At 47.2% G+C, this 27473-nt stretch overlaps 2 protein-coding genes across 5 annotated transcripts in view; one reads left to right on the top strand and one right to left on the bottom strand.

Annotated features, from left to right (window-relative positions):
* Nucleotides 1–10372, bottom strand: part of KIF5A (kinesin family member 5A) — a 28512-nt gene extending 18140 nt beyond the window's left edge. Inside the window, exons 1-2 of one of the 3 annotated variants that reach the window (XM_047866746.1) lie at nucleotides 10083–10325; nucleotides 9348–9350 (exon numbers count right to left, since the gene is read on the bottom strand). In XM_047866746.1, the coding sequence (XP_047722702.1) occupies nucleotides 9348–9350; nucleotides 10083–10211 (132 nt within the window). In that variant the 5' untranslated portion in view covers nucleotides 10212–10325. Of the gene's footprint in view, nucleotides 1–9347; nucleotides 9351–10082 lie in introns of all 3 variants that reach the window. The other 2 variants (XM_047866748.1, XM_047866747.1) reach the window with 2 other exon arrangements.
* A 2902-nt stretch (nucleotides 10373–13274) lies between these two features.
* Nucleotides 13275–27389, top strand: DCTN2 (dynactin subunit 2). Of its 2 annotated transcripts, XM_047867818.1 has the most exons (15): nucleotides 13275–13472; nucleotides 14410–14478; nucleotides 20103–20108; nucleotides 22451–22547; nucleotides 22727–22788; nucleotides 23364–23462; nucleotides 23948–24108; nucleotides 24301–24451; nucleotides 24785–24850; nucleotides 25065–25103; nucleotides 25281–25358; nucleotides 25447–25518; nucleotides 25759–25861; nucleotides 25970–26061; nucleotides 26926–27389. In XM_047867818.1, exons 1-15 carry the CDS (start codon nucleotides 13437–13439, stop codon nucleotides 27010–27012), a joined length of 1218 nt encoding a protein of 405 aa, XP_047723774.1. In that variant the 5' UTR covers nucleotides 13275–13436; the 3' UTR covers nucleotides 27013–27389. The 2 variants fall into 2 exon arrangements, with proteins under 2 accessions (XP_047723774.1, XP_047723775.1); XM_047867819.1 differs by lacking the exon at nucleotides 20103–20108.
* Nucleotides 27390–27473: the final 84 nt, after the last annotated feature.

Genomic DNA, 27473 nt, shown 5'->3' with positions numbered 1-27473 from the left:
AAGACATGGAGGGACTATATACAGAACTGCTAACGGTGGGTATCACTGGAGAGCAGAGTAACAGGAACTTATGCTTTCAACATTTTTTCTGTGATATTTAAATGTTTTACAGTGACAACATATTGCTTTTAAACTAAAAATGTAAAATATTACAGGGCACCTGGTCCATTGGTTAGTCTGTGCTGACAGCTCGGAGCCTGGAGCTTGCTTGGGATTTTGTGTCTCTCTCTCTCTCTCTCTCTCTCTCTCTCTCTCTCTCTGCTCTTTCCCTGCTCATGGTCTGTCTCTCTTCTCTCTTCTCTCTCTCTCTCAAAAATAAACACTAACGGGGCGCCTGGGTGGCGCAGTCGGTTAAGCGTCCGACTTCAGCCAGGTCACGATCTCGCGGTCCGTGAGTTTGAGCCCCGCGTCAGGCTCTGGGCTGATGGCTCAGAGCCTGGAGCCTGTTTCCGATTCTGTGTCTCCCTCTCTCTCTGCCCCTCCCCCGTTCATGCTCTGTCTCTCTCTGTCCCAAAAATAAATAAACGTTGAAAAAAAAAATTAAAAAAAAAAATAAACACTAACAAAAATTTTTAATGTAAAATATTACAGAAGATGGTAGAGAAAATGTGTAATGATAAGACTGCACAAAGTACTGTTAACCAAGAAAGTAGTTTTTAAAATAGTATGCAGTATAGGGGCGCCTGGGTGGCTCAGTCAGTTAAGCATCGACTTCGGCTCGGGTCATGATCTCACGGTTTGTGAGTTCGAGCCCCGCGTCAAGCCCTGTGCTGTCAGCTCGGAGCCTGGAGCCTGCTTCGGATTCTGTGTCTCCCTCTCTCTCTGGCTTTCCCCCCTCACACTCTGTCTCTATCTCAAAAATACATAAAAAAAAAAAACCCCAAAACATTAACTAAAAAAAAATTTTAAATAGTATGCAGTATAAAAAGCAAAAAGAAAAGTATGTAAAGGATGATTCCCTTTCTGTAAAAAAAAAAATGTATATGTATGTATGTATACCTTGCTTAGAAAAGCATGTTAATAGTGGTTATTCTTGGACAGTGGAATTTTAGGAGTTTCCACTTCCTTCCTAAAATGAAGGGCACCTGTCCGGCTCAGTTGGGAGAGCATGCAACTCTTGATCTCAGGGTCGTGAGTTCGAGCCTCGCTTTGGGTGCAAACATTACATTCTTTTACAAAAAAAATTTTTTTAATGTTTATTTTTGAGAGAGAGAGGGAGAGGACAGAGCGTGAATGGGGGAGGGGCAGAGAGAGAGAGGGAGACACAGAATCCAAAGCAAGCTCCAGGCTCTGAGCTGTCAGCACAGAGCCTGACGTGGGGCTTGAACTCACAAACTGAGATCATGACTTGAGCCAAAGTCGGCCGCTTAACTGACTGAGTCATCCAGGTGTCCCTGTAAACATTGCTTTCTAAAATGAAAATACATAATTTTTTAAAGTTTATTTTCTTTGTTTTGAGAAAGAAAGAGAGAAAGCATGAGCGGGAGAGGGGCAGAAAGAGAGAAGAGAGAGAATCCCAAGAGCCGTTAGCTTAACCGCATGAGCCACCTGGGTGCCCCCAAGATACATAATTTTTAAATAAGAAAATCTTAAGTTTTTCAAACAAAGATATTAATATTCTTACTACATAAAGAACTCTCATAAATCAGTAACAAAAAGATAAAACTCAACAGAAAAAATGGACAAGCGCTATGTACTAACAACAGAAAAATATATACAAATGTTCAATGTTTTCTTCTTCTTCTTCTTCTTTTAATGTTTATTTATTTTTGGGAGAGAGAGAGAGAGAGAGAGAGCATGCGCATGACTATGGGAGGGGCAGAGAGAGAGGGAGACACAGAATCTGAAGCAGGGTCCAGGCTCTGAGCTGTCAGCACAGAGCCCAACCCCAGGCTCAAACTCACAAACCATGAGATCATGACCTGAGGCCAAAGTCAGAGGCTTAACTGACTGAGCTACCCAGGCACTCCAAATGTTCACTGTTTTCAAACTAAAACAGTAACATCGTTACTCACTTATCAAATTGAAAAACACAAACTTAATTATAATACCCAGTGTAGGTGAGGGTTCAAGGAAGTATCATTTCCACACAATGGGTACCTTTATCCTTTTCTGGTAAGACAGTATGTCCATTCAATTTTTATGGGGCAATTCAGAAATACATAATCAAGATCCTTGAATTATGCATATCCATTGACTCAGATGTTCTGCTTCTAAGAATTCATGCTATGACAATATTTGTAGCAAATATGTAGCTACAAGAATGTTTATTATCATGGGGTGCCTGGGGGTGGCTCAGTTGGTTAAGTGTTCAAATTTGGCTGGCATCATGATCTCACAGTTCGTGGGTTTCAGCCCTGCATGGGTCTCTGTGCTGACAGCTCAGAGCCTGGAACCTGCTTTGGATTGTGTCCCCCTCTCTCTCTGCTCCTCCCCCCATTCTCTCTCTCTCTCTCTCTCTCTCTCTCAAAAATAAATAAAATGTTAAAAAAAAGAAAAGAAAAGAATAAGTTTTTTTAAGAAGAATGTTTATTATCACACTGTTTTTTGTTTTGTTTTTTTTTTTTTTAAATTTTTTTTTTTCAACGTTTATTTATTTTTGGGACAGAGAGAGACAGAGCATGAACAGAGCATGAACAGAGGGGCAGAGAGAGAGGGAGACACAGAATCGGAAACAGGCTCCAGGCTCTGAGCCATCAGCCCAGAGTCTGACGCGGGGCTCGAACTCACGGACCGCGAGATCGTGACCTGGCTGAAGTCAGACGCTTAACCGACTGCGCCACCCAGGCGCCCCATATCACACTGTTTATAATAACAAGAAATTGAGAACAACTAAAGGGGAATAACATTTTAGGGGACTTGGTTGATTAAATTATGGCATGTGCATATTTTTATCCTTTGCTGCTATTTAAAATGATGTCATAATAGAACATCAATAAATTTCAAAAATGTGTTAGTAAAAGAACAAAACAGCACATACTGTATTATTCCCTTTGTATGATGTTCAAGAAAGGACAAAACTTAGCTAGTGATAGAAGTCAAAATAGCAGATGCCTGGGGGTGATATTGACAGGAGGGGGCTAGAGAGAGCTTTGAGGGGTGATAGAAATACTCTAGTTTTCAATCTGGGTAGTGGTTACATGAGTGTCAAAATATGTTATAAAATTCATCAAACCGCATAAGATTTGTGCACTCACTGAATGTAAATTATATACCTCTTATAAAATACGACATCATAAAATGATGTTATTATAGTGGTTCTTAAAAATGAATTGATACACAACCTCATTATTAAGATAAATGCATATTAAGACTATGAAATACCACTTTAACCTATCAAAGTGGCCAATGCATTGCACTGGAGAAGGCATATATAAGCTGGAGCTGACTCTGTGAGAGGCAATTTAGAACCAGTTCTTAAATTTTTAAGTGCATATATATACTTTAAGACCTCAACTTCCAAAAATTTATCCTATATAGACATACTGCACATATGCAATATGTATACACACACACACACACACACACACACACACACACGGTCATTTAATTGTTTGCAGTAGCAAGTTAATAGGATAACCCTAAAAGTCTACCAATAAGGACCTGGTTAAGTAAATTATGGCATATCCTTACAACAAATTATAAAGTTGTTAAAAAGAATGAGATGTATCTTTGTGTGCTGATAAGGAAGACTCCTAGACTCGTTGTTAAGTGGGAAAAAAAAAAGTAAGGTACAGAACACTATGTATACTATGCTTCCTTTCTTGTTAAAAAAAAAAAAAAAAGTACATGCATGGGCACCTGGCTGGCTCAGTCAGTACAGCATGTGACTTTTGACCTCAGGGTTGTGAGTTTGAGCCCCATATTGGGTGTGAGTTACTTAAATAAAAAAATTTTTAAAAAGTATATGCACGTATATATGCCTTTGCTTTATAAATGTATGGTATGTTTTTTGAAGGATCCATAAGAAACTGGTAATCAAAGGCAAACTGGTTGTCTCTTGAAAGGGGAACAGGGTGGCTAGAAAACAGAGGTAGGAAGGAGACTTACTTTCCATTGTATACTTCTTTATATCATTTGAATTTTATCACTTGTGCATGTTAAGACATGCAAAAAATTAAACATTTAAACAAATAAATAAAATTATGTAAAATATTTAATGATGGTAAAGTAGTAATCATAGTATTATATTAGTGAAAAAACTAGGTTGCAAAAGAATATATAGTTTATGATACACTTTTATTAAAATTAATATATGAATATATGCAGCAAAAACTCACTGGAAATAAATACATTAAATTGTTAACAGTGTTTTTCTTGGGGTGGTGGGATTTTGAGTGATTTTGAGTTCCTTGCATGTGTTTCTCTTTGTTTTTAATTTTGTCAACAATTAAAATATGTGAGTGTTGCAATCAGACTATGTTTAATATTATTCGAGAAAAATCTACCTTAATTCTTTTTTTTTTAAGGTTTGAGTGAGTTTATGGATTATTCATAGGACTTTTGTGAATTTTTCATCCTTTTTATCCAAATGGTTCATCATTACACTTCCTTACAAAGAATAAAATCCTTATTACATATAAGAAAATCATACAGTGTTAAACAGATTTAAAGTGGCATTGATACTTGTCTCTCTCAGTAATACCTTTCTTTTTAAATTAAATTAAAAATTTTTTTGCGTTGAAAATTGATTCTTGAATTGTAATCTAACTCAGTGTTTCTCCCCGTCCAGCAGCCGAGAAACAGAGACAAACACGTCTATCTCAAGCCAATGACTCTTGCCTCTTCTCCACCAATGATGGCTATCTATGCTTCTTGAAACCAGGAATGCAGCCAAAGGGGGTTAAGTAGAACTCTGGAGCCAACTTTGCCCCTCCCTTCTTCCCTTCTGGGAAAATGGGTACCAACTCTTTCTCTCCCTTCCCTTTGTCTCATCCTCTCACTTAAAGGATTCTACAGGAGGCTATGCATGCATTAAAATGGAGGGCGCTCTCCAAGTGCTGAAGGCAATTATTGCCTGAGAACCCCTTTTCTTAGCCTAGGCCAAGAAGAAGGAAGAGACCACAGAGAGTAAAAAGGGTGGTGTTCTCCGTACTGTGAGGCTAAAAGATATCCAAGAACTAAAAATAGGTCCACTTAGGAAACTCATAAGCAGGGAAAACCATAGACACAGATTATAATTTCAGGGTTTCTGGAAAGGCCTGCTATCTCTTCCTTACTCTTGGCTAGGCCCTTAAATTCCAAGTTTAGTTCATTATTTTATCTTAAGATTTTTATTTCTGTTAAATTGTTGATTTGTTTTAAATTTTCTATTGATTAAACTCAAGATGAATTTGTTTGTCAGCTATTTTTATGCGAATAACTAGACCAGTGGTCTTCTACTTATTTTGCCTCTAGACTACTCACGTGGGAAACATCACCATTATTTATGTCTTTTCATGACACACAATTACTTTGAGTCGGACTATAGTATGTTGTGGGAAGTTTCTTATCAGAATCTGGGGGAGTGAGTATAGTTAGCAAAAGCCATTTCTTTCTTCCTTCCTTCCTTCCTCCCTCCCTCCCTCCTTCCCTTCCTTCCTTCCTTCCTTCCTTCCTCCCTTCCTTCCTTCCTTTCTTTTTTAGCCATTTCTGATGCCCCCTCTCAGGCTTCTGCCCAGACCACTCCACAGCCTGGATCACCACATAGACCAAGAGTTTCTTGAAGGCAGGGATTCCCTGTAAAGCCCCAACATCGAGCCCAGTCCTTGGCCCACAGGATGTTCTTCATAAATATTTGTCAAGTAAATACAGATATTGATGGAGTAAGAGTGTAAAAAGATACTAGAGACCTGGATGTTTGGATAAAACAACTAGTAAGAAGCGGGAATGTTAACTACTTCCCAATGTGTCAAAGGCTAGCTTGTGGGGAGACAACATGTATAAAATTATAACAACATCTAACTCTTATCAGGAGTTTATTATGTGTCTGTCACTGTGCTAAGCAATATGCATTATCTCATTTAATGTTCACAGCAATCCTAAAAGATATGTACTGTTATTATTCCATTTTATAGATGTGGGAACTGAGTTTCAGAGAAGTAAGGTAGCTTGCCTACAGTCACACAACTGAGAAATGGTAGGGCATGGTCTCAAACCCAAGCAATCTGAATCCAGACCCCCAGTGCCATAGTGATCCAAAAACTTGGGGCGCCTGGGTGGTTCAGTCGGTTAAGCATCCAACTTGGGCTCAGGTCATGATCTCACAGTTGGTGAGTTTGAGTTTGAGCCCAGAGTCAGGCTCTGTGCTGACAGCTCAGAGCCTGGAGCTTGCTTTGGATTCTGTGTCTCCCTCTCTCTTGTGCCCTTCCTTGGCTTGTGTTCTCTTCCTCTCTCTCTCTCTCTCTCCCTCTCTTTCTCAAAATTTCAAAAACTGAAGTGCCTGAACACTGAGCACTGCATCAGATCCTTATCATGGCTTTTCTTTCCCCTTCACCACATGCCACACACCCCCCTCCCCATTTGGACATTTCTCCAAATGTTTCCAGACTCTAGATGTTTCATCACTCCTTTTTTCCAACCTCAACCCCATCTTCAGAAATATGTGATTCTCTCACCCATCCTCTCTCAGGAACCCTCCCTCACCATGACAGCATCAGAGACTGGAAGATTTATTTCATTAGAAACACTCAGGGAGACTCTCCACCTTTGAGGAATGCCCCTGAGATCCACTCCCCTACCCACAGCAATCTAAGCACTCCTCACAGCCTTCTCCAGAGAGCCCACCTTCAGAGTCCCGCAGCCCAGGGCTCTGTTCTTCCCACCCCACACCTCCTTGTTGTTGCCTACTCCATTTGTGTCTCCTGGCACCTTTCAGTAGTTTTCCATTATGTGAGCTGACTAAAGCTAATGGGAGGGCCTAAGATCAGGGGTCCCAAGATGACCAACCTTTTCAACCCTCAGTAAAGCACTTGTAAAGGCCTGATTTCCATGGTGACACCCCTGGGAATTGTTGCCATGGTAATGCTGGAGAGACACTGGCCATGGTGAACATTACCTCTCCTCTCTATTTTCCTTTATGAGACTCCCCCAAAGCTAAAGGGAGACCTGCTCCCCCTCTTCAGATATCAAAGGAATCCTAGGCCACCCCAAACAATACTGACTCTTATCCAATAACCCATCAGGTCCCAACCTAGCTTTTCCAAATAAGGTACTTGATGGTCCTGGATTTTTGCCTGCTTTTCTAAATGAAGTACTTGATAGTTCTGGATTTTGCCTGCCTACTAACCCATTAGGAGACCTGAGGGAGGAAATATTGTGGACACTTGAATGAATGAGGGAGAGAGCAACAGGGGGAGGGAGGGAGAGTGCATTGTCTTCTCTTACTGTCATCCCTCCCATGTCTGGTATAGAGGCAACAACAGCCCAGACAGCAGGCACCAGGACACTTTGCCCACCAAGACCAAAGCAGAGAAACACTTAAATGGGTCCAGTGAAAAAGTCACACTGGATTCTGAGTGACACAGAGAGCAAAACAAGGTACACAGCGCACAGACAGTGACCCAGACACCCTTCTACTATGACTCAGGCCATTAACTTTGGCTAAGTCCCATCCCCCAGATTGCCAGGAGAAGTCAGGGGAATGGGGGAGGGATAGGGCTGAAAAACCTATCTTTCTAGCTTATTTGCCAAGCAGAAAAAGCCCACAGACACTAGGGACTCTGAAGCCCAGAGCTAGCCGCAGTGCCGCAGAGGCAGAGAGGAGAGCCATTAGAGAAAGGAGCACGGACTGGGTTTGGAGAGATTACTGTCTCCCCCTTCACTCTTCCCTCGCCTTCCTAAAGCAGCTTCCTCCATTAATTCCTCAGATGCTGGGCCCCAAAGGGAGACCGAGGAGGAAAGAGGAAAGTGGGTAGGGGATTTCCTCCCCTTGGTGGGACTCAAGGGTCGCCTCAGAATCCCTTCTCCTATAGCCCTTCTCCTCCCAAATGAGCAAGGAATAGTCAGGCAAGCTCCAAGGATGCTGCCTGAGACAAAATGGCCCCCCAGCAGCATCTATCTCGGCCAGAGAGATTGACAGGAAGGGCTTGGGCAACGGAATATACACAGTGAGACAAAGGTGCAGCCCTGCAAATATCAGGCAAAACAGACAGGGAAGGACCAGCTGTGGAACTAAGATAGAATCTGAATTGGCAGGGGGCCCTGGGACTCTTTTCATCTCTCCCCCTTCTGCACCTTCTACTGTGTCTTTCCTGTTTAGCAAATTGGACAGATCAATACCACCATTCCTTCTCCCAACATCACCCCATGCCCCACGCCCGCCACACCGGGATGGCCTGAGAGCCTAAAGGAGTTTTTCAGACTTACCTGAAAAAAATAAAGCAAGGAAACTAGGCTTCACAGTAGAAGCCTTTTGTGGATGGGCTCTCCCATGACCACCTCCCTCCTGTTTCTCAGCCTTCATACTTCAGGGGACCATCAAGCTCCAACTCTCACAGCTAATGCTTGCTGTCCAGACTACTTGGAGAGGAGCCCCCAGGCTGATCATGTTAGCCTGGCCAGACAGACCAGACTGTAAAGCCTAAGGCCCTTGAGGCAAAGAAAGACAAGAGCCCTCTGTATGTGGTGAACACACACATATGTAAGCACACACACAAGGCAGAGGCACCCATTTGAGTTCAGTTGGTGACAGCTCAGCATGGTGACAGACTGGGGTCCTTGGGGACGGGACATACAAGCAGGCTCTTCTTAAAACATGTTTATTCAAAGTCCCATTCTCACTGATTCAAAAGGCTCATGCTCCCTCCCCATCTTTCCTTAATTCTTTTAATAAGCATGCCTTGTGCCAAGCACTGTGGACCAAAGATATATAAACAGTGCTCCTGACCTTGACAGCAGTCCTCATATGTGCCCCTCCCTTCTCCAATTGGCTGCAATTTCCTGGCCCAGCACCCCTCAAAGCCTTACAGGACTCGACACCCAGATCCTTTCACCCCATAGCCTGACATCCCTACCAACCTCGGAAAGGAGGGGTGGGTGAAGAATTCCCTAGGAATTCCCTTTAGGCCATCACAGATAAAGATCCAGAAGAGAAATCTGTAGAGGCAGTGTGATAGGAAAATCTATTAGCTTTGGAGTTACAGATTAAGGTTCAGATCCATGAGTTAACAGTGTGACCTTGAGAAAGTCATTCAACTTCTTTGGGCCTCAATTTCCTCATCTGTAAAATGGAAACATTAATACCTACTTCAGAGTGTTGTTTTGAGGATTAAATAATACACATCAAGTAACAAACCCACAGGAAACATCAGTCCTCCTTAACAAGATCTCCTCCACGGATAGGGCTGTCATGATGAGGTAGAAGCGACTTGCTACTTTTTTTTACTGGATCATCAAGAGAAAGGATGAATAAGCAAGTACCTATCAAGACCTCAGGATTTGGTTATTTTTATTTGTTAGGGGGGACTGGGGTGTCTGAAATCCTCTTCCTACTGTACCTGGGAGGGAAAGGCAGACATTTCCTTAGGACCCCAGGGCCCCCTTCCCCGACTGGGTGTGGCATCAATGTATTCCTCAGAAAACCCTTCATCAGATCTGTGCCCTCCGCCCCAGTCTAGGCTGCAACTACTTCAGGGGCTGACGGGGGGCTTGGTCCTAGAGCCCACTCTCATTTATACCTCCACCCGCAGAAGCCCTGGACTGCCCACCTGTCATCCAGCCCATCCACTGGTCTACCCCCTCCCTTCCTGGGAGGTGGGGGTAGAGATCCGAGCCAATAACAAAGGGAAGATGCGCTTTCTCTAGGGGAGAGGGAAAACATCAGAAAAACATGGGACCGGCTCTGAGGGGTGCGGACGCTGCAGCGAGCAGCAAAGGGGAGTTGGGTCCCCCGACTGCGAGGAAGTAGCCCCCTCCCACTCTGCGGAGACTTGGCCACCAGCCTGGCCAGGCCACACCCAGTCATCCTGATGCAGGGGAGAGGAGGGGCTGCTGCGGAGGATGGAGGCTGAGCGGCGGGGAGGGGGTGCAGTGACAGCCAGGGGCTAAGACTCGGCGGGGGCGGGGTAGAATCTTCCCAAATTCCCTCCCGGGGCGACACTCACCCCAATAACGACGCTGTCGTCCCCTTGGAAAATTGGGATGAACTTGTCTCCCCGCAGAATCTCGGCCTGGTTCAGGGGCCGAAATCGGCAGAGCACCTTGATGCTGCATTCGTTGTTGGTCTCCGCCATGGTGGTCGCCGGCGACAGGCTGGGGCACTTCTCGGGCAGCCGGGCTGTGCGCGCTCCGGAGGAGGGGGGCTCAGCTGAAGCCGAGGCGGAGGACAGGTGCTCGGTCTCTGGGACCGAGGAAGCAGGTGGGGCGCCCGGGCGAAGGCTGGGGAGCAGGGCCGGGGCGCGCTTGCTCGCTCCTGCGGCACAGGGATGCAGGCGACCTGGGCGTCTGGTCCTCCTCTCTCGGCTCTCTGCCTCTCCGCCCCTCGCGCTGCAGCGCCGCGCTGCGGGCCTGGGCGGGGCGGCGGCGGGCGGGGCTTCCTTCGCGGGGGGCCTCCCGTTCGGCGTCTACCCGAAGGGGCGCCGGTTCTCTCCTCTCGCCTCCTCCCCCACCCCCGAAGCTCCTAGGTAACCTCGCCCTCACCCCTTCCCCACCCAAGTCACTCGCTGCATCCCAGCTCCCCACCTCCCTGGCCTGCCTGTCCCTCCCTCGGACTCCACCCCTCTGGAAGGGATAAGGGGACTGAGGTGGACTTGTCGCCTGGGTAGGGAAGAGAGTCAACGGCGCGGCGCGTGCACCCTTTTTATTCCGGGACATCCTCCTCCCCCACCCCCGCCCCGCCCCTGTCACTGTCCTCTCTCCATATTGAGAGCCTTCTTCTCACTCTCCATCCCCAACCCCCTCACACAAGATTCCCAACCCACTCAACTTTCAAGGGCAGCTGCCTATACCCCTGTGGAGGAGGGTGTCCAGGTCTCATTTTTCAGACAGGAGTGTCAGGGGAGAGGCTAGTCCCAACCCCTTCTACGTCCAAAGGTGCACTCGTTCCCCACTATACACACCAGGTCCCCGGTGTGAAGGAAAACAAACTCTGGTTCTGGGCTATTAGAATTCAAAAGCAGATAAAATTCTCATTTTTGCCTCCTAGGCTGGGGCTGGGCATAAGGTGGGCAGGAGAAGCTTTTGCAAGAGAAAGGGAGTCAGAAAACAATGAAGGAGGGGTAATGATGAGGGTGGGGAAGGCCACAAGGGCTTTGAGAACCTATAGGGCAGACCTCCGCCTTTAGGTTTCAGGCAGGTTTAGGCACCTATGTGTTTCCTGTCCAAGTTACCATTGCTCAGAGTCCCAACACCCCAGCCCCTTTCTCAGGCCTTGTTCTGTTTCTCCCCCTTCCCTAGCAAAATGAAAAAAGAAAACAAAAAAAAAGCCTTAGAGGTTCTTTGTCCTTCCTCCCCTCAGGTCAGACTCCTGCTGCAGCCCCTGGGCAGAACCACCTAGAAGCTGGCCAAATTGATTTTTCTTCACGTCACAGGCCTTGCTAGCCAACAGAGAGTTGGACTGCAGGAGTTGAGGCTCTAGGCCAAGGGGAGGAGTGGGGTGATGGGAGAAGGGAGGAGGGGATGGAAGTTTTGCCTAGCAATTGTCTAAGGTCACTTGGACATTATGAGGCAAAAGTGAGAGAATGGTGGCCTGGCCAGACAAGAACTAACTGCACAGAACTCAGCTGAGGGCTTCCCCTTGTTGGGCCTATACCTCTAACCCACCTTGAATCTTAAGGAAACCAAAGAAAAAGGGTCCAGCATAAGAAACCGGATAGATGGATGGAAGAGGGGTAGAGGTTTGGGGAAAAAGCCAGGAGAGTATGCATAGAATGACAATGAGTTCCAAACTCAGGAACATCAGCATCTCTCCAGTCACTTGGTCTGGCACTATTTCTAAGTGTTGCAGCATCCTGAAAGCTCAGGAAGCCTTCTGGAAAACATCCCAAACTCAGGTCCCCAGGGACTCCAGGGTGGCAGCCTTAGTGGAGTTGCAAAAAAATGCTTGTCTTAAAAACAAAACAAAACAAAACAAAAAACTTGTCTATGGAGGGTCAGGGACAAAAATGTACTGGGTATATGCCCCTCCCTCCCCCAAAAAACCATCCACACATGATGCAGTAAGTTTTACATAGAGCTAGATTTATTAAGTTTCAAAGGATGGCCTTTCATTCTGAGAGTATGTCCTTCCTACTTTTCTACTAAGAAATGATGGTTATAGTAAACAGTGTTTTCTTTTTCTAGTGCAGTAATGGCAGAATTAATTTTAATTTTACTGAACTGTGAAAATTCAGAAGTCTGAAAACTATTAGTGAAGTGGTTAAGAGCACAGAGGGTGTTCATGGGGCGCCTCTCACCCACAGAGGGTGCCTCAATAGGTTGAGCTTCGGACTCCGGCTCAGGTCACGATCTCCCGGTTCCCAAGTTGGCACCCCGCCTTGGGCTCTATGCTGACAGCTTTGAGCTGGGAGCCTGGATCCTGGTTCAGATTCTGTGTGTGTGTGTGTGTGTGTGTGTGTGTGTGTGTGTGTGTGTGTGTTTCTCTCAAAAAAAAAAAAAAACCATTTGAAAAAAAAGCACAGAGTGTGTTCAGACATACAGCTACCACTTACCTATTTATGAACTTGAGATGGGATTGCCAGATTTGAAAAACAAAACAGGATGCCCAGTTAAATTTGAATTTCAGATTAAAAACTATTAGTGTGTGTGTGTGTGTGTGTGTGTGTGTGTGTGTGTGTGTGTGTGTTAGTATATCCCAAAAATGATGTGGGGCATACTTATACTACAAAAACTATTATTTATCTGAAGTTCAAATTTGCCTAGGCGTCCTGTATTTTATCTGATATCTCTAACTTGAGAAGATTATTTTCATTCCTAACATGACTAAGACTTTACTAAATTTTACCTGCTATTATTGTTTTTGAAGCCCTTTCTGTGCCACAGCATGACAGGATGTGTGATTTTTATCTAGCCATTTAATTTCTGGAAGCCCAAACGAATTCTTCTGAAAAACAGGAATTATAAAACATTTATCATAGACCTGATGTAAAAATGAAAGAAAAGAAGTTGTGTGAAATAACTCCCAAGGCGCGTTATTGTCGTTCTCCGTCCAAGCCCCTATCGGCCAAGACTACAGGTCCCATAATCCCAGGCTGCGTCCCTCGCCATTACCTCATTCCCTGGCCGCATTTTCGCCAATCCCGGCTTCTCCAGGGGTGTGGTAGCGGGCTGTTCTCGCGACTTTTGCCTTGCCCTTCTCTCTCCTGTGCGATTCCTGTCGCGAGACTTCCTGCTCTCCACCTCCTCCGCCGCTCCCTTTGCCGCCGCCTTAGCTCGGGACCCGGACCCAGCCTCTCCCCTACCCGAACACCGGCCCCGGCTCCGCCGAGGCCCCGGTCCCCCAACCCCGCCTCGCCGCCGCCATGGCGGACCCTAAGTACGCCGATCTTCCCGGCATTGTGAGTACAGGGCCAGCCCCGGCTCCCAGGACCGCACCCCCGACCTACTAAGGACCCCCAACAGACACTAACCCGTGACCCCTCCCGCCTGCAGCCCCTCCTCCGCCCCAGGGCTCCAGCCCCTGGCTCCCCGACGGGCCGCAGCACCCTCCGGAGTCTTCTGACCCGACTTGGCCCTGCCGCGGAATGGCTTACCAGGCCCCTTTTCCGGCAGTCGCCGGTTTCTCCGCCCAGACATCGTCTCTGGGCGCTTATCGCTTGTGCCCTAGTGTTTCTTCCAGCCGTGTCAGCACCACCCGTGTCTCCCCAAATCTCCCCATTATCCCCCCCCCATCCCCACTCCAAACAGACATACCAGGCCACTTGGTGATGGCCTACAACCCGCCAAAGAAGAGGTTAACCTGGCAGAACCCTTCTTGTGCCAGATAGAAAATTCTGCCCTCCAAGAAACCCGACCACCCCCGTGGCCCACCCCCACATATGCCGGCCTGTACCCTCCTTTTGTGTTGCCCTGCCTGCATTCTCAAGGGTGGGGGTTGGGTTACAGTACTTTTGAGTACTAAGGTCCTGAGTCACTCTAAACCTTTGTGCCAGTGTGCTAGGGTAGTGGTGTATAGGCTGTGGCCTAATTTGAAGATAGCCCTCCCCTACTTCTGATATAATGATTGCCAAGGGCCCGCCCCCATTCTGATTCAGGATAACATCTTTGTCATCACTTGCACTCGCCATCTACCATGAGGTCCCAGTTGTCCCTGCTGTCATCCCAATGCCTTCAAGACTGGGAACTGACATACAGTTCCCTGGGCAGGTGGAAGAGAAGGGACAGAATCTTGGCCTCACAGCCTGCCTTCTCTGTTAGCTTATTCAAATGGAGTGGTTTAGGGATATTGGTGGATGCTGGGTAATGAGGTAGGGTGGTCACTGCTTCTGTCTGCAGGCCAGGAACGAACCAGATGTTTATGAAACCAGCGACCTACCTGAGGATGATCAAGCGGAGTTTGATGCGGTAAGACCATGTGCTGCTTCAGGACTCCTCTGGACCCTAATCTCTCTCCCCTAGGCAGACCCTTTCCCTTTTCTGGTGAGCCACAACAATAAGCGGGTATGCCAACCCAGCCTGTAGGTTGCAATGAATCATGCCAGGAAGGAGATTGAAGTCAGTGGAATTATAGCCAACAAGTCCTGATCCTTGGGTTTTTTAAACAAAGTCGAAATATCTCTCAAAACAGTTTAGTTTGGGGCTAGTGATTTAGGTAGACCTCTGGATGCTAATCCATGGTAATGAATCATGGAGTCTGAGCACTTACAGACTACTTGAGGTTAGGAACTAGGCCTTTGATTTCGTAAAATATTTCACTCAATACATGTCCATTAGTGTATCCTACGAAGAGCTAGATTTTGAAGTATAGAGGAATACACTTTTACATGAATACCCAGTATCCTTTGAGCAAGGAGTGAGAAAATGATGTGGAGATTGTAGAAAGATAAAGAATATGGTCAGAGAAAAAAAAATTGAGAAAGAACATAAATATTTCATATCAGCAAAGGAGAGTCTTAGCACTTTCAGATCTAAGATGAACTCTGAGGAAGGAATTAGCTGTGGACACATTTTAACCATGAGGGGAACCACTTAGCATTGTTTATTGAATGTGTTCATTCTGTGTCAGTTTTTGTGCAACGCAGAGGAATAAATGTCCCTACCCTCAATCCCCCAGACTAGTGAGGGAGTTAGGATACATATAGGAAACATGTAGTAAACAAAATTAAGTGAATGGAAACCAACACAGTAAAAACTTGTATGTTAAGGGCCAAGGAGAACAAAGGTCTACTAGTAAAACGTGTCTTACAAGATGTGTTTTAGGTTCTATTCCAAAGAGAACTGGGCTGAGGTCACATGGATGATAAAGCAGGCTCAGTATGTGTGTCTGTAAGTCCTGTGGCTCTGTCTGTGGGGCTGGTTAATCCTGGAGAATGCTGGCTGCTGGCTTATAATGTATGGCTTGGCGTACTCTCTTATTCCTTACTTGGTTTCCCCTGTGTGGAAGTGGTTCCTACTTTGTGGGAACACCTTCCCTGTCGCCTCTCAGTGGTGTGTTCCTTGTGGCTTCTGTACTTTCTGGCATGTCAGTCTGTCCCCCAAGCTTGAGTATCTGGAGATAATGCAGATGTTGTCATTGCTGAAAGACCTGGGTGTGCACCTGTCACTCCAGATGTATCTTATTAGGAAGCTGCCTTTGACCTCACAGAGCAGGCATGTATAAGCTGAGGACTTCAGTCCTCTGCCCTGTTTCAGAGACGGTTCAACTTTGGCCTAGGCCTCTGCCTATAAAGTATCAAGCCTTCATGGTGAGATGATCAATGGAAGTTTGTCCATTTGTCACTGACTAGCATACAGACTGGCAGTATCACAGCAATCCCCTTTCCAAACCAAAACATACATTGTAGTTTTCCTTTTGAAAGTACTGGAATATTTCTTAATAAGATGATAAGCGTGGACGCCCCTGAATGTGCAGCCGTGATTGGCTGTTTCTCCCCGTTGAAAAGCTTATTTCAGTAGTAAGTGGGGTGGCTGATAGGGAGAGGATACCCAAAGTGTTCACGTCCTGCAGCATACTGCCTAGGATGACAGAATAGGAGTGATGGGAGCTGGATGGTACATGCAGGAAGAGTCGAGTTGCCTGCGTCACCTAAGGCTCAACTAAATGACTCTTCATCACTAGGCAGGAGTGGGTGAGGTGGGGAGACCTTCAGCTGCTTCAGGAGCCCAGGTGGGGGCAGGGAGCTGAGATGTTTACTGATGTCAGCTAATTTCTCTGGCCTCTGGGTGTCCCTGTGGGCCTTAGGAGGACAGCCTTCGGGAAGTCAGCTGAGTAATGGTTCTGTTCCTGCTCTTAATATTGATGTAAATGTGCAACTTGAAGAGATGTGAGTTGTACTTAGTCCAGAAACCTCGTGTTGGTGAGGTCTGGATTGTCACTAGCAGCCTATAGCTTTTTCACCTGCCTTCCCAAGACCTAGCACAGATGACAGTGCACATCACCAGTATTGTGGCTGAACCACGAGGTGTTCAGTCACCTTCCTAACTCCCAGCAACGGAATGTTCTGCCTTAGTCTCCAGATTATTTTCAACTTTAATTTTATCAGTTTTTAAAATAGACAATATAGGCACATAGAGCAAAAGGGTCTTCCTAGCCCTGCCTGCCACCACTCCGTTCCCTTCCCTGAAGACAACCAATATGACCAAATCCTTATGGAACCTTTTGGGGGATCTCCAGATTTTTATTTAAAGAAATAACCAAAGTGTTGACCCTCACTATCTTTTAACCTCCTTCCTCTGATTTTCCCACTGTAGAAAAAAAAAATGAGGTGCTGGAGGAGATAATGTCCTCTAACATCCCTTAAAGATTGTAATTGCTAATTTAACCTAAACGTAAAAGTATTACAGTTCTCATAGTGTGGAGGGTGAGGGAGGAAAGTAGTGTAAAAGGTTTAAGTTTTGCTAAAGATGATCCTGATTTTCCTGTTATCCCTTTAAAACAATTTTAGCAGGAAGTAAAATATTCTAAAATGAATGGGCCAGGCAGATGCACAGGCTAGCCCTTTCCTCTTCAATCTGGGAGAATCTCATCTCTGTGTCTCAGACACTCCTAGGTCGATTTGGGTGCGGGGCTGTTTGGAGACTTTTTTTAAAATGTCTTATCAGGAAAGTTAATTCCCAACTGGAATTCCCTTCCTGCTGGGCCCACAGCCTGCTTTGGGTCGGTAAGGCATTCTGCTCATGGCTTTTGAACTGCTGGAGCAAGGAAAGTGAACTTAGAAAACCTCCCTAGAAACAGGGTATAGTTTCTCCCTTTATGCCTTCTCCATCTCTAATGCCATGTGAAAGGGGAGAGGTGACCTAGCCATAGTTCGATGGGGCCCTGGCAGAGGCTGTTCTTCAAAGGGCAGATACTGTGGAACCCTTCCCCGGCCCGAGATGAGAAACAGTACGTTGTCTTCCTTATGGTTTGAGATATCATAGAGTTTGCTTGATTGTGTTCATTGACTGTTGGCACTCTTGAACTTACCTGAGTTTTTCCTAATGCTTCCCCCATCCTCCCTCCTCACCACCTTGCCTGGACACTAGTTTGCACAAGTAAGACCATTCGATGCTTCTTCTCTGCATGTTTTTTTTTTCATCTGCCATCTTGCATGCAATGCGCTGTCACTGTGCTATTGGTGTAGCTAATCGTTTTACATTCTATTGAGTCCCTAGCGGAGTCACTAAGGGGCCTGCTGGCCTTGTGTTTAAAAATCATTAATCCAGGTTTAGAAGTACAACTATGGTCCATGAATCATTGTCTCTTTCCCTTATGGGGTCTGCAAAATAAAACTGTCCAGTGGAGGATGGAATAGAAACAGGGAGGCTAGGAATGCTTTTGGATATGAGGCATTTAGAGGCTGGAGTTAGAAGGGGGTTGGCTTTTTTCTCCTCAGAGTGAAATGAAGTTAGGAGAAAAGGACTGTTAGCCATTCTGGACAAGGGTGAAGAACAAGGAGGACAATCACAGTCCTCACTTCCTAGCTGTATGTAGATTACCCCTTGGAAAAACTCGTTTTAATGTTCCTGTGCTAAGCCTTTAGACAAAGGTAAATGGGATGGAAAAGGAGTGTTACGTGCAATTTTAAAGTAATAACTTGGGTTATTTGTGCTTTCATGAGTCTCTATTTCTGTACCCCTCCTGACCATGGATGAATGGTCAGCACTGTGTTGATCCATCCTGGACAGTTTTATTCTACAGCACTCTCCAACTTCCTTGTCATCGTGGTTCTGAACTTCTCCTGGCTGCAGTGTTGGCATAGAGCTCAGAGAGCAGCAGTGGCCTCTTTCCCTGTCTGATCTAGAACCTCAGGTCTTGCCCTCTGAGGCACAGCCATTAAGCCAAACAGTCCTGGGGACTCAGGGGGTCCATTAGTGAGAGGGACTGGAAGTCATGTACCAGGTAAGCTGGTACCTGAGTTCAGGGCACTTCGAATTTTCCAATCGAGGTGGCTGGGTGTACTGTTTCCATGGTGACTGTCACTACTCTAGGTTATAAGAATGATGATGAGGAAAAACTCATCATCCCACAATGCACCCGTGGGACAGCCCTGGAGATGGTATATACTGTTTACAAACTAATATACCACTTTTCCTTTTCTTTGATTTTCTGTCCTCCCCCATTCTGCTTGTTCCTCATGATTTGAACTTGAGCTTACGGCTCAATGTTCTCTCCCTCTTTGAGTTTCTCCCAAGGTGGTTTTAGCTTGGTGGGGCAAGTAAGAGAAAGGTAGTGTGTGTGTGTGCCTCCCCTCGTATGTTTGCATGCGTGCACCTGTGAGTGCTTCTACTCACTCTGCGCAGAGACATCCCAGTGTAGACCACAGGGCCTGGATCTGCCTCGACCCTGAGCTGAAACAGGAGTCTTGGATTAGCTGGACCCTGGCATCAGACAGGACGGAGAGGTTGAGGCTCAGGTGTACCTAGCTGAAATCTCTGGGGCAGGAAGCACTTGTCTTTGTCCCAGCATGCATTTTCATATACACAGCCATCTTCAATCCTCCACCATTCTGTGTGCCCATCAGTAGAGCTCCTGGAGAGGCAGGGCATACAGCTAGATTTCCCCTCCTGGCACTTCTTCACCAATCTTGCTTAGAAGCGAGAACTTTATCTATGTGGCTGGACTCAAGGAAGGCCTCTTTAAAATATTCTTACCTTTCCCTCTTGTCCACCTGCTAACTTCTGTGAACCTTGAGAACAGAGGGTTGAAGAAACATTTTCTGCACATGTGCTGGTAGCCCGTGAATCTTGGTGTCCTCTACACTTTTTGTGCTAGCACATCGTGGCCCAGTTGCTCTGGTTCCCTCAGTGCTGCAGGGCGAGTTACCAACTAATCAAGATGGATACAAACACACTGGACTATCCAAGGGACCAGGACTTGCCCTGTCTCTACTCTGACAGCAGAGAATGAGAACGGAGCTGCAATTAGGGACTTCATATTTCCTGAAACTCACCATCTCCTGACATATTTTGTTCTGCCTAACCTAAAGTCATATCAAACCATCCACATGGGCACCCTCATTGTCACCGATTCTGCTACCCAAATGTCTAATTCTTCAAGACTAGAGAAACCAAGAGACAGCGAGACTTGAACCATGAGTTCCCACCTTGAGAATTGTGAGCCCTCAATCAGCTACATGTCCTCAGAATCTCCATAGCCTCTGCTTCGCATTCTGCCTTGTCCACCTCAGCCTTGTCTCCCCCCACTTTCCTGTTCCATGCCACTAGCTTGCAACATCTCACTAGTTCCCAGATGATTTTAAATTGCTGCCAATGGCAAAGCTTCATGACAGTCTCCCCACCAGAGAGGAAAGGGTCCCAGGCTCTTCTTTCTCTTGGGGTATGTGGTGACTCCAGGTGAAACTTCTTGGCCCCCAAATTTTGCTAGGCTCCCCTGGGCCCTATGGTGCAGTGTGTTTGAAGCTATCATATAGTGCATGTGACAATTTGCTAATAACAATTTTGTCTTTTTTTTCCCTCCCTCACCCCCATTTCCCCACTCCCTTTCCTTTTAACTCTTTTGATTTTCTCACCTCTGGGGAAACCACAAGGAGCTGGTAAGAAGCCTGACCTTTCATCTGCTTTTTAATGGGGTGTGCTGTGATGGGCAGTTGTTCCTCTGTCCTTTTGTCTCTGCTAAATCTTTAATCCCTCTATCCAGCCCCTCCCTAGCTGACAGCCTTTTCCCATCTTCCAAATCACTGTAATGATACTGCCCCTAGCCCATGCCCCCAGATCTCTGAGACACTGGCGGAGTGGGTGCCACTGGAGGACTGAACAGTGTCGGCCACCTGAGTCTCTGGGGCCACATCCTTGGAGAGGCTCTGAGATGATGCCCGCGTCGGGCAGCTCCTCTCCTGATCCAGAACATGATCCTAAGTGGGAATAGTGACATGAAAGCACTGTTCATTCTTGTCACCGTCCAGGACCTCTGAGACTCACGGTTTGCGTGTTGATCCTTTTCTGCTCGTCTCCTTCCCTATTTAGGAAGCATGTAAGAAAGTAGGTTCTCATCAACATAGTGCCTGGCCCAAAATAAGGGCTTAACAAATGGTATCTATGATTAATTTCATTCCTTGGTCTATAGTCTGTGCTTCCCATTTCTCTTTTTAGGAGGATTTTTTTTTTTTTTTTTAATGGATTTCTACTTCATTGGCCTTGACTGGAGCACTCACAGGGAGGAGTGGCATACTCTTGATTATGAACTTAAGAGAAGGTGGTTGCCACTCCTGATCAGGAGTCCTTCTCAGACAAGAGAGGCCAGAGACTACTCAGTTATTTGGCCTGTGGGTGTTCTAGCCAAACATTTCAGAGAAGGTTAAAGAGCTGATAATTTGGAGCCCAGTTGTCTCTTTACCCTTGCATTATGGGACATCGAGTCCTTTTGTTTTCCGTTAATCTTTAGCTCTTGCTCCTCTGCTCAGCACTTCCCTGAAGAAGAGGTAAAGATCAAAGTTGATGTTTTCTCCTTACTCCGTCCTTTCCCTTATTTTTAAAGCTGCCACTCACACTGATTCCTTCTCCAGTAGCAGACCGGAGATGCTGCTGCTCTTCATGATGTCTCTCCATCATCCTCCTCCACCCCCACCCCCAATACCCACACACAGGCAGAGACTCTGTCTAGTCCCGGCTGCACATTAGAATCATCTGGGTAGCTTTTCAACTGGCCTGCTATCCCAACCCTACCCCAGAACAATTAAATCAGAATCTACAGAGGCGAGCCCAAGCCTCTTTTTTTAAATTTTAATTGTCTTTTGATTTGTTTTTACATTTTCTAAGTGATGCAACTGTGCAGGCAGGGGTGAGAACCATTGTTGTAGTGAAAGGAAAGACTCACTTTGCTTCCTGTAGAAGATGGAGATGGCATCCTCAGCACAAAAGAACTTCTGGTCTCCTCCCTGCTCCTTCAGTAATGTAGAGAGAGCTGTCGGACTGCTGACAAGTGATGGGGTTGGGTAGTTTGGAGTGCCCCGGCTTGGTGTAGTTACTGGAATCTGAACAGCCAGTCGATAACTAGTAAGGAGGGAACCTCTCTGCTTCGGTCCCTAGGGTAAATTGTCTTTATCCTTCTCTTCACCACGCGCCCTATTTATGGAAGAGCTAGTGCTTGAGACACGGCCAAGGACTCAGGGAGAACAGTTAGGTGCTGCAGCTTCTCTTCGAAAAGATGCTGGGCCACCTCCATGTCAGGACCTAGGCGTGGCCCTTACCCACAGGTCCTCGTGGCAAGCAGATGGCACATACGCTTATCGCTTCTAAGATGTCCCTTAGAGAATACATTACTCTCTTGCCTGTTTTCTGTGTGCCCTGAACTCCCCACCCTCATGGCAGCCTGGAAACAGGGCTGCTGGTCAGGCCCTCTGCCAACCTTCCTCTTGTGTCTAAGAGTTGGTGTCTTCCCTTCAGCAGTGTATTCACCCTGGGAGTTAGCAGCTTGCTTGTCTGCCATCCTTCCTCTCCCCAACCCCCAGGAGGATGGAAGGTTAGCTTGAAATGGCCTTCCTCAGCAGCAAGGAAATTTACTTTCGGGAGGGGGAGGTTAAAAGAGGTCAGGTTGGTTTCTTGCCCTGAGTGCATGGTGTGTGCCAGATAAGCGGGAGGGCCCAGTTGGATGGGGTCGGGGGATGGGAGGCTTATGTACAGAGTGGGTGGGGAGGTTATGCTACCTCTGTTCCCACTTGAATCAGGGTGTTAATATTTATACAACTGAGACTAAATTTACCGGGAAGCTTCCGTTTCCTAGGCTGAGCCTAGCTCAGCAGCTTGGAGTGGAACTGCCCTTCTCTTCCCTTGGGAAAGTAGGGCCCAGTCTCCTCTAATGGTTTGGGGATTTTGTGGGGTCAGGGAAGTCTGGGGGGAGAATGAATCTGCCCTTGGCCTAAACTACCTATTCCTGCAGGAGGAGCTGACGAGCACAAGTGTGGAGCACATCATTGTCAATCCCAATGCTGCCTATGACAAGTTCAAAGACAAGAGAGTGGGGACAAAGGGACTTGGTGAGACCAGGCTGGAAATTGTTGGGGGGAGGCCTATCCTCAGGCGGTGGTGACTTTTGCTTTGGGGAAAGGGTCGTTCATGGAGATCTCTCATGGTAGCCCTGACAGTCAAGTCACTTGAGCCCATGACTGCCTTGGGCCTAGATCAGGCCCTCAATTCTATCTTCTTTTCTTGGCAGATTTCTCAGATCGTATTGGAAAAACCAAGAGAACAGGATATGAATCTGGAGAATATGAGATGGTTTGTTGTGTGTGTGTTGGTGGGGATGGTACAGTGATCCTGTTTAGGAGAGAAACCAAAGGATACAGTCAGGCTTCTGAGTTTTTCTCTCATTAGGGGTCCTGAGGAACCCAGCAGGATACAGTCGGGATGCTTAGTCCCCCTGCTGTTTGCTCTGGAGAGTCTCCAGCCCTCTAGCCACCTCCAGTTTTTCTGTACTAGGCTGTTGTGAATTCTGAGGTGGATAGGATACCCTTGTAACTTGGGCCCAGGGTTTGGATAAATTCTTTTCTCTTTTTTTTTTTTTTTTTTTTTTTTTTTTACTTTAATGTGTATTTATTTTTGAGAGACAGAGAGAGACAGCATGAGCTGGGGAGGGTCAGAGAGAGAGGGAGACACAGAATCTGAAGCAGGCTCCAGGCTCTGAGCTGCCAGCACAGAGCCCAATGCGGGGCTTGAACCCACGGGCCGCGAGATCATGACCTGAGCCGAAGTCGGACGCTCAACCGACTGAGCCACCCAGGCGCCCCTTGGATAAATTCTTGAAGCTCCCTGTATTAAGAGGTGTAACTTCCCTGTCTGTGCTTGCTCTCTAGCTTGGAGAGGGTCTGGGAGTGAAGGAGACCCCACAGCAAAAGTACCAGCGACTACTGCATGAGGTCCAAGAGCTGACAACTGAAGTTGAGAAAATCAAGGTAACTAAACTCTCTTCTCCCCTCCCTGCTCTGACTTATGTCGCAGAGGAGGACCTCACAGCAGGAGGAGAAACATTCCCTAAGCTCCTGGCTAAGGGAGCTGAGGTTCCTAGATTTAGGAATATACATAAATCTACATTCAATGCCATAGATGGGTAAGAACCATCCAGTGACTTCCAGCCACTGCCGTTTTTTTTAAGTTTATTTATTTATTTTGAGAGAGAGAGAGGGAGAGAGAATGAATGGGGGAGGGACAGAGAGAGAGGGAGAATCCCAAGCATGCTCCCAAGGTCAGCACAGAGCCTGATGTGGGGCTCAAACTCATGAAACTGTGAGATCACCACCTGAGCCGAAATCAACAATTGAATGCTTAACCGACTGAGCCACCCAGGCGCCCCTAGCCACAGCGATTTTTAAGGGTCTTGATCCTCTTTTTTTTGGTCTTAATTCACACTTGCCACCCCTCATTGTCTACTTCACACCAGACAACGGTGAAGGAGGCAGCCACTGAAGAGAAGCTGACCCCCGTGGTACTGGCTAAACAGCTAGCAGCCCTGAAGCAGCAGCTCGTTGCTTCCCACCTAGAGAAGCTGCTGGGACCAGATGCGGCGATCAACCTCACTGACCCCGATGGAGCTCTGGCTAAGTGGGTGCCCTATGTGGTTGGGAAATCATTGCTGATTGGGGCACAGGGGGACTCAGCCAGGTGCTGGCCAGGATACTAAGGGGAGAGGTAGCCCAGTTTTTCCTTAATGCTGAACATGAGGCAGAAATGACAGTGACTGGGCTGGCCCACATGCTTCAAGACTTGATCTTATTACTTGGTCTCCTGGCCCAGGCGCCTACTGCTGCAGCTGGAAGCAACAAAAAACAGCAAAGGAGCTGGTTCAGGGGGAAAGACCACCAGTGGGACCCCTGCAGATAGTAGCCTTGTCACTTACGAACTACATTCTCGGCCCGAACAGGACAAATTCTCTCAAGCTGCCAAAGTAAGTGTGGGCGTAAGGTGGTTGGGGGGCCAGGGTGAGGTGGCCCTAAAGACTTTCCTGCCTCCCTCCAAGGGATCGGATCTGAGGAGAGGGTGCCGGGAATGCTTCTGATTCCTCCTGATGTCTTGTTCCAGGTTTCCTCACCCATCTACTTTCAGTTAAGATTTTAAGATTGTGACTAGGGATGTGTTCCAGAGAAAGGAGTCCCTGGGCAGAGTAGAGAGGAGGAGAGAGGGGAATGGCAAGTGGACAAGCAGAGAAGAGCAGGATCTTAGTGCCCGCTGCAGCAGCAGGGAGGCGGGTGGCGAATCGCACCTCCTTTCTCCTCTCTAGGTTGCAGAACTTGAGAAGCGCCTGACAGAGCTGGAAGCGACCGTCCGCTGTGACCAGGATGCTCAGGTCAGGTGCTCTCCTCTACTTAGTCTGACCCTTGGATCCCACACCCTTCTTCCTAATGTCCACAGCATTCCACAGAACCCTGGAAAGAGTGGGAAGGGCTTCAGTTATCGGACCAGCCAGTGGGTTGCCAGCTAGAACCAGAAAGGATGGGAGAAGGTAATAATCATGTGGAGATACAAGAACCACTGATTTCTTTCCTCCTTTTCCCAACTAGAATCCCCTTTCAGCAGGTCTACAGGGAGCCTCTCTTATGGTGAGTGTAAAAGGAACCGGTGTTAGGATTACAGAGGTGATACTGGGATCGGGGTTGCTTGGAGAACTGTGTTTGGGTGTGTAGCTCTATACTTAATTCCCTTCAGTGGAATAGGGGGTGGGCTCTTCTAGTCTGATCCTTTCTCTCTCATGAAGTTTGTCCCAACCCCACCCCCAGGAGACTGTAGAGCTGTTGCAAGCAAAGGTGAACGCCCTGGACCTTGCAGTTTTGGACCAAGTGGAGGCTCGGCTACAGGTACTAAGTGGAGGGCAAACTGGATTACAGGTATCTTGGGACTTTGGAAGCCCTGGGTGCCCTGTCAACCTTAAGTCTGTGTTTTCAGAGTGTCCTGGGAAAGGTGAATGAGATTGCCAAGCATAAAGCTTCTGTAGAGGATGCAGATACACAAAGCAAGGTCAGGAAGAGCCCTTTCCCTCATTTTTATACCCTTTCCTGTTCCCTCGTGTTCTCGGAGTCCTTCTGGTGGTCCTGCCAGAGCGTGGGAGCATTGAATCCCAGGTGCTGTCTTCATAAGCTCTGATCAGCTGAGAAAGTCAGGGCAGTGTTTCAGTCCTGTCCCACCCTACTGAAATGACCCATGTGTACTTCGCTCAGCCACCCCCTCTGGGCCCTGTCATGTCCCCCCCACCCCCAGGTGCATCAGCTATATGAAACCATACAGCGCTGGAGCCCCATCGCCTCCACCCTTCCAGAGCTGGTGCAGAGACTTGTCACCATCAAGCAGCTGCATGAGCAAGGTGGGAGGCCGGCGGCCAGGGGAACTACGAAGTGGAAAGTGGGCAGTCTTTGTTTCCTTCCCTCTTGGATTCTAACCTCACCCGTCTCTTTCTTACCTTCTCTTGCAGCCATGCAGTTTGGTCAGCTCCTAACACACTTGGACACCACACAGCAGATGATTGCTAGTTCCCTCAAGGACAACACCACCCTCTTGACCCAGGTGTGTGCCCCTCTATTAGTCTGCAGCCTCCCTTCGCTAGCACAGACTAGTGGGTTCTGCCTTGGCCCATATCGTAGCACGTCATTGTGGCAGGAGTTTGCTCTGTCTACTGTGTTTCAGTGGTCATGGGACCTTTGACAACTGCTTCACCTGGGATCTTCCATCTCACCATCGGGAAAACTATACCTACCTCAGGGTTGTGCGGATTAGGTGAAACACCAACGGGTGAATTGTTAGGAGTCCAGTGAACTTCAGTTTTTCCTGTAACACCTACCCCGTCCTCATCCAAATGCTCCTGTATCCAGAGCACGGCACATCGGGAGGAACATGGACTTTGAAGTCAACAGCCAGGCTCCAGCCTAGTTCTGCCACCTCTTCTCTGACACTGGGCAGAGCCTCGCGTTCTTCATTCTTACCAGTGCCCAGCACATAGTCCTCAGTTTCTCTTGGAAGGCACTGTTTTCAGTGCTGAGGGCAGAATTAAAGCTGAGAAGCCCAACACGATAGGACCGTCAAGATAAATGAAAAAATATATCAAGTACAGTATGTCCTTCCTGTACACGGCAGTTTCCTTAAGTTTTGAGTCCATAAAAACCCTCACTTCAACAAAATCTTACATGTCCCTCATCACGTGAAACAGATCAAAGAATGGTACTGCTTGAGTCCTGCCTGCGTGGCAGATCCTAAGCTGGGTCCGTCGGACTCCAGAGGTATTTAAAAACTGCTGCTGTAACCTCCCTGCTCCAGGGCCCGTCAGCTAGGCTTCCATGTCTCTTTTGTCTTCTCTAAGAGAACTTCTCCAGGTCCTCATCCAGGTAAGCACCTGGACCTGACAAAGAGTAAAACATCTCTGTTATTTTCTAGGTGCAGACAACCATGCGTGAAAACCTGTCCACGGTTGAGGGGAATTTTGCCAACATTGATGAACGGATGAAGAAACTGGGAAAGTGAGCACCTTTAAGAGATGCGGAAGAGGGGTAATCCCTACCCCCTTGAACTCTGTTAACAGCTTATATAGGGTTTCTCCTTCATTATAACTCTCACATCCCCATCCCATTTGACACTGGGGGCAAGGGGTTCTTCTTGCATGTGGGGTTTACACCCCTCCTCTGATGAATACAGACTGGTAGTGGGGGGGGAGGGACATGACACTGTGGTCTGCCCTCAGGCCTCGGGGACACGGGCCCAGCCACATGCCAGCTCCTGTCCAGTACTGCTTTGCCTGGGGTGGGGAAGGATTGGGCCCGGTCCTCCAGCACAGCTCCTGTGGCTGGTTGTAATACTGTACAACTGTTTCTGACCATTAAATGCCGTTGTACTCTGCGTGACCCCTGCTGTGTTTCCTGGGGAAGAGGCGGCACTGAGACAGACCTTCACAGTGTAACAGGCAGTTTAAGCCACTCTCCGCTAGT

The sequence above is a fragment of the Prionailurus viverrinus genome, chromosome B4, assembly GCF_022837055.1.
Source record: "Prionailurus viverrinus isolate Anna chromosome B4, UM_Priviv_1.0, whole genome shotgun sequence".
Classification (NCBI taxonomy): Eukaryota; Metazoa; Chordata; class Mammalia; order Carnivora; family Felidae; genus Prionailurus; species Prionailurus viverrinus.
Note: the sequence above shows the minus strand (reverse complement) of the source record. Positions and strands in the feature narration are given on the sequence as shown.

Bases quoted from the DNA above. Each gene is read 5' to 3' on its own strand.
- DCTN2 (XM_047867818.1), top strand. From the start codon at position 13,437: ATGGCGGACCCTAAGTACGCCGATCTTCCCGGCATT. The intron at 25,359-25,446 runs GTACTAAGTGGA...CTGTGTTTTCAG, and splicing joins AAGTGGAGGCTCGGCTACAG to AGTGTCCTGGGAAAGGTGAA. The intron at 25,519-25,758 runs GTCAGGAAGAGC...CCCCACCCCCAG, and splicing joins ATGCAGATACACAAAGCAAG to GTGCATCAGCTATATGAAAC.